The 6,923-nt window shown below is 35.4% G+C and overlaps 1 protein-coding gene across 5 annotated transcripts in view; it reads left to right on the forward strand.

Moving 5' to 3' along the window:
• The window catches only part of lad1 (ladinin), a 32,344-nt gene extending 27,021 nt beyond the window's left edge, over nt 1-5,323 (forward strand). For 4 of the 5 annotated variants that reach the window (XM_069190236.1, XM_015342085.2, XM_015342088.2 and 1 more), the window contains exons 13-14: nt 1,675-1,799; nt 4,923-5,323. In XM_069190236.1, coding sequence (XP_069046337.1) covers nt 1,675-1,758 — 84 coding nt within the window. In that variant the 3' untranslated portion in view covers nt 1,759-1,799; nt 4,923-5,323. The remainder of the gene's footprint in view (nt 1-1,674; nt 1,800-4,922) is intronic. The other variant, XM_069190235.1, reaches the window with a different exon arrangement.
• The last annotated feature ends 1,600 nt before the right edge of the window (nt 5,324-6,923 follow it).

The raw sequence follows: 6,923 nt of genomic DNA on the forward strand, positions 1-6,923 counted from the left end.
TGACAATAGCAACAGTATCTCCTCCCCACTGATCTCCACACAGAGATCCACAGGAGATGCACAGGAGCCCCACAGTGCTGTGTGCTCAGTCCCTTACTTTACTCCTTCTTGACCCACAATTGTATGACTAGACACAGCTTCAATTCCATATTTAAACTCACTGACAGCTCCACCATTGTAGGTTTCATCACAAATAATGTTGATGATGGAGTACAGGAGAGAGTTTAAGGATCTGTTGGTATGGTGCCAGGACAACAACCTCGACGTCAACAAAACTTAGGAACTGGTTGGTTGTTGACTTTAGGAAGCAGCAAGGAGGCGAGACTCCTGTCGTGAAGATGGTCAGAAGCTTCAAGTTTCTGGGCATTCACATCACCAACAGTCTGACCTGGTCCAATCACACAGATGAAGTAATCACGAGAAACCTCTTCTTTCTGAGGAGATTTGGTATGTCACCACAAACATATACCAAAAACAAATCCACAAACAAATTTCTACAGATATAAAAGAGAAAGCATTCTCACTTGTTGCATTAGTTTGGTATGACACTTGCTCAGCTCATGACCATTTAAAACTACAGAAGTTACTGGAGACCAGGCCATCGCTGGTACAGAACTCCCCTCTGTTCACTACGTGCTGCCTCAGAATGGCAAATAATATAATCAAGGATCAAAACCTCCCTGGGAATGCAATTTTCTCTCTTCTTCCTTCTGGTAAAAGATTTAGCAGTTCAAAGAAAGCTTCTTTCCCACAGCCTCCCAAAGACTCTTTAACTCCACCTCTTAAATCCTCTTACCCCCCCATACAACCCATGTGTCTGAATGCTGCTGAAGATTACAGCTGCAACTGTATCTGTGTTCCTGTCCTCAACAATGTGATGTTATGTTTACATTATGTCTTCTTTTATGTCATTTATATTGTGAAGAAACATGCAAGTAAACATGCAAACACATTTCATTGTACTGATGTACATATGACAATAAACTTGAACATGAACTTGGTTTGTACTAGTTGTTGTAAAGGAATAAGGCTTGATCCCGGCAGTTGCCTACGAACCAGACTAGCATGGTGAAGTAGCTTCATATGGTTGGAAGCCTTTTCTAAAAAGAAGTAAAATTAATTTGATTTCTTCTTTTCCATATCTGTTGTTCTCTCTTGCTAGATTCCTTTAAATATTAAATATTATTGAAATCATTAATATTTAGAGAAGTGTTGCTCTGCAGAAACATAACTGTCAAATTGATAAGGAAAAATTCACTGAAACACATAGGCATAATAATCTAGTTATACTGTAAGAGTGTGTGAAGCACTGTCTTTAAATTACTCTATGAGAAGAGATTGGGAATATTTTTGCATGATCTGAGCTTTGTTTTCTTTTTTCGTTGTAATTTAAGATTGATGGGGCTAGAGGGCAGTGTTGCAATTTTACAGAGAAAGTTTTTACAGAAAGTCTCTTTCTCTGTAACTGCCTTTGTTTTGATATTGGAGTAGAAGTAGTCTCCTCTATTCTCATTTAATTAGTTTTTTTTACCATTTTTATTCTTTATCTGTTGCATATGATGATTACATTTTATATACTATATTCTAAAAACTTTTAGCTCTCAATGAAAAAGTAAAGCTATTTCGTTTGAGACATGAGGAGAATTAAATGGTTTCTAATGCTAATCTTCCTAGGATTTGAGGAACGTGGACATCTCCAGTAAATGGCATACCTGGGAAAACAGAGCTGAGGAGCTGCCTCCTAAACCTTCAAAATAAGACAAAACCAAACAGTAGGAATGTCGCCTCTTACCAGCTTAGTATGTATTCCAGAAAAGAATTTCGGGATCTGAGATGTTGGTTAACTATAGTATAAAAAACCAGGTCTTAAGACAAAGCACTTACTACATTTATTAAAAATAATAACACCCATAAAAAGAAAAAGTACAATGACATGTGTCAAAAAGGTATTAATAGCATTAAATGTACCAAGATAAATTCAAATATAACAACTGAAGCTAAAATAAATTATTTTTTTTCACTATTACAATAGCAAAAGAACAGAGAATGTAATTTACTGTCTCAGAGATAATGGGAAGTTTTTAGAAAATGAAAATGAAATGGTTACAGTTTCAAACAAATATTTCACTGTACTAACTGAGGAAAAAATTGACATGCCTCAGGTTGTGTTCAAAGTCTTACTGGTACTAAAACTTTAAATAGTATATTGTACCAAAGGTTCACATGCTACATGCTACATGCTCTGACATGTGGTCAAAAATCCAATCTGGGTGATATGAAACAATTTTCAAGTCTACATTTTAAACAAAAAATGCTTAACCTTGTTTTCTTGCTTTGCTAATGAGTTACAGTTTTTTAACATTTAAACATTTTTGTGAACTAATAAGACCTGTTCTTTTAAATGAATATGTCAGCCCTGAAACCAGTCTTCACAGGATAAATCTCCTTTGATTTATATCTTTAATTCAGGTTTTCATTATGTTACCCGTCAACAATGAAGTCAGTGAAAATGTTACCTTGGAAACAGTATAGATTTAGTTAGTTTACAGGAGGAAACTTGTTATCGGCTTCTACAGCTGTATGGGCAAGTGAGCGAAACAATAAATAAAAGTGAGAGAGTTGACAGCTACAAAAATGCTGGCTTGAATTGCCCATTTCAAATGAATATACCTGAGTTGGGGGAAACTCGGTTTTGATAACAATTTCCTCAGGCAGTATAGTAGAGGCATTACACTGGTAATGGGTCTCAGATCTATTTATGGACAATCTTTTATTCTTTTTTGTGCTAGCATATTTACCCTTGGCACTGCCTCTGGTTCACAATGTGCTATCCTGAGTAAGTTAAGTTCCTTGTGCACTGCCCCTTGGATACGACACACATCCAAAGCCCTATTGAAAGATTTATGCATGGTTTATCACCTAATTCCATCAGTCAGTTTATTTTTTATCTTCAAACAGGAATCTTTAGATTAAGGGTTTTGTTAATGGCCTTTTATAAATCAGTATTCTATCCTCTTTCCTTTTAAAAGAATAACCTTTTCTGGCGTTTTATGCAAGTACCTGATCATGTTTAAGTCTGTATATACAGTACATGTACTTATTATAGCATAGTAGTTATGATTACTACTATCACTGCTACTATTATTAAATGTTCCAAATAATTGTAAACAATGACAAAGTGCTTTTGAGGCTGAGAAAAGGAGCTATTTCATTATTAAATGCACAATAGTGATAGTATGGAAATAGGTACTGTGACACTGTGGTAAAAATTCACTTTTCACCATGTTATCGCTGTTCACCACCAGAGGATCTTGATATTCTGACAGCTGTGTGGGAATGCAGTTCCTTAATGAACAACATGGTTGTCCCTAATTGGGTATCCTATATTAAATGCTCATGTGGCTGTTGTGGCGTTCATCACAGAACCACGCCAAAGGCCTTACCGCTAACTCATTCTCAGTAAAGGGAATATTTCTCCTTGTTTCTAGCTGGTCTCTGTTCTCTCTATTAGCTCTTGCTTACTTTCCATGGATCGATTCCACACAAAAGGGAGTAAAGGAAGTGTACGCCGGTGGTTAAAAGCGTGGTCAAACTTCACGCATTATCCCAGTACCCAGCCATATTGTTGGAACTGATACCCTGGCTTCTTTCAAATTTCTAACTTAATTGGTTACACTAGTTAGATTAGACTAGGTTATATAGGCCAAATTGTCAGATCTTGTTTGTAATTGTTCTCATTACAAACAAGATATTACTTATCTCAGTACATATACTACTTTGTATCTGCTATACTGTATATAAATCTGTAGTCTATTTGAGTGTTTTGAAGTAATCAATGTTTTAATTCTGGCATTTTTAAGCAGTTAAATATTATAATGATAATAAGTTAGTAAGGAATATATATTATGATAATATAATGGGTGCAGTGCTGGGACCCTGGATTTAATTCTGGACCTGGGGTGATGTCTGCGTGGAGTGTGTATGTTCTTCCCACGTTTGTGTGGGTTTCCTACAGGTGCTCCGGTTTCCTCCCACAGTCTAGAGACATACTGGTAGGTTAATTGGCTGCTATAAAGGTTGGCCCTGGTGTGAGTGTGTGTTTATGTCTGTGATTGCCGTGCAATGCATCCAGGTTGCACCCATTGTTTGGGATATTTTTCAGCTCTCCTGTGATATAGAATGATATAGGAGTATTATTATGAAAACTAGCACAGCAGATGAAGAGCAAGATAGGACTAAATAAAAAAATCCTAATTGTGGTTTAAGAAATCACAGTATAGCCACCAAATTGTAGATATAAGAATTACAAAAATTAGACAAGCTTTAAAAAGATGTAGAATTGTTAGTAGTATTGGTTGTTTTTACTGATGCTTTTGTCCAAAACCACTTACAGAGGATATCCATATTACTAAAAAATATGCATGCATATTTTAGTACCAGTGAACATACTGTAGTTGATTGTGCTTTGGTCAAGGGTAATAGTAAGCAATAGTATTCCCATCTGGGATTTACTGTAAAACCATGACTCTTCCTTCAGGAGGTCTAACTATTGCTCCATTTTGTAGTTGTCTGCAAGTGGCTGGTTACACTATAGGAGTGAAGTAGTGCAGTGGATAAGAAGAGGGGACAATAACATGCAGAAGACAAATATAAAATTAGAGAAGTAGAAGTAGAAGACCAGAGGTGAGAAGGACCAGAGTGGTAGACCACGCAGTAGGTAAGAGCAAGGAACTTGAATTGGATGGGAGCAGAGAGGGAACCAATAGAAGTGTGAAGCAGAGTACTTGTATAGGAGAAACAAGGCCCAGAATGCCCACATTTACCGACACATATTTAGCAGAAAACTTATAAAGGGATATTTACTTCTTGAAAGCCAAAAAAATGTCTAAATTCTAGATTCTTTTTCTTTTTATGTTTTCCAGATGATTTTTTTACAGGAAGCCTGAAGAAAAAGAAAACACTCATACAGTACATGCAGTCTCTAAACAAATGTTTGTGTAGGTAATGCTTAATAAGATTTTAATATGTGATCAATTTATTGATCAGTAGTAAAAAAGAAAAGTTGTAATGCAACTGATTGTGTAAATTCTGTTAGGTCAAATTAACAATTCAGAAAATGACATATTGCATTCTATATTTCTATATTTCTGAGTATCAAATGTACTATTATTGCAGAATAATTAAAACTAGACACCTTTACAATTTAGAATCACCAGAACTTTCAAAAGTACCTACTGTTAGCTTTTTTCCTCCCAAAATGGAAAACATCATATATTTACAACTGTGTAAATGTCATTTTAAAAATAAAAGTCATTTTTCTTCATGTACTGTATGTATGGCTCTTTTTGTGTACAGTGTATCTTTAACAAATTTATCTGGGTTTCTCTAGTATTTATAAACCACAATGTATAATCTACAATTGGAACTTTTGGTAATTTAGTACAGGAGAAATATTACCTTCATAAAGAATGTGAGAAAAACAACAGTATTTGGTGCACTAAAGTGAAATTTCTAGATGCTCTCTGAAACAAATTCAGATTTTTTTTAATAGTTGTTTTTAATGGTAAGTTTCTGGATGGCTGGATAAAAACTGCTTCATATTAAACTGCAAAAGCACATTAAAAATGAAAAATAGTGAATATCTAAATTGCTAACCAAACAGAAAACTGAGGAGGCCAAGTACGTATTAATATTAAATAAACCTGTACTGGATACCAGAACTTTAAGTACCACAAAGACAGGAAAAGGTCTTAATATGGACAATACACAGCAAAACAAAAGACTAGAAAGTTTATTTTTTGTTATTTACCACACAATTGATTTTCAGTCCTGTTCCTTTAATATGAAAAATAAAGCTGAAGACTTTTTGAAGACAGTAAGATAAATGAATGGTCATGATTTATTTATTTTGATGTAAATGAACAGACAGTGACAACAGCTGTTGTAGTTTGTGCATATTATACAGTACATGGACACGACATACTGTATTTCTAAAACCAATGCACAGCCAGTGGAAAAAAGTGTTCAACATGTAGATGGAAAGTATTTAAAGGCTAAAAGCTGGTCATGCCTAATGCTGAAGGGCAGGGGGGCATCAGAAGGGAGATTCTTGTTAGCATTCGTCAGCTAAGGAGCCTGACAAAAGCCTGTGTTATGTTAATGGCAATCTGCCCAAGTGTGAGAAGTGCATATATCCAGATAGTGGTTGAAAATAACACTCCCTGCCAAAACAAAGAATCATCCTTTTTTGGGAGTGTAAGTATGAGGATGGACAGACTGCCACTTGGGTTAAAAATAAGACAATAGGAGCTTGGGGGCCTAACCTCACGCTCAGTGGCTTTAGAATCCCACCCTTTCTACATTCAGGCATCTGTCACATGACACTGGGGCAGTTTTAAAACTTATGGTGTTCTGGGTGGGATAAGGGCTTTATACTCTGGTCACACAAGCTGCGAGATCATCCGACTTCCCCTTCCAGTTCTACAGGTACGTCTAATATCCCATGATTATTATGACATTGCACACATTTAAAAAAATGAAAATCCATTATGTAGAAAAATATAAAATTGTATTGTGTAAAAGCGGATAAAGAGTATAAGAAATGTACAGTAAAAAGAAGATTTGTAAAAAATAAATGTATATTCATTCTCATTTAAGTTACCAATGAAACAATAACAGTTCAATAGGTACAAACACCAAAATTAATTAAAGACAAAGCATTTGTTGCAATGTTTGGCCTTACCTGTTTGGTTTGAGGATCAACAGTCTAGTCACATGGACATGGAGGTAGTCACAACCCTCATAACTTTGGCAGTGGTAATAGGTATAATAGAAGCTAACATGATTAATGAATGATCTAGAGGCTATTTATATTATAAAATTGTACTTTATGTAAATGCATTGAGGCTTGTCTGTTCTCTGGA

Source organism: Lepisosteus oculatus, chromosome 5 (assembly GCF_040954835.1).
Source record: "Lepisosteus oculatus isolate fLepOcu1 chromosome 5, fLepOcu1.hap2, whole genome shotgun sequence".
NCBI classification, from domain to species: Eukaryota; Metazoa; Chordata; class Actinopteri; order Semionotiformes; family Lepisosteidae; genus Lepisosteus; species Lepisosteus oculatus.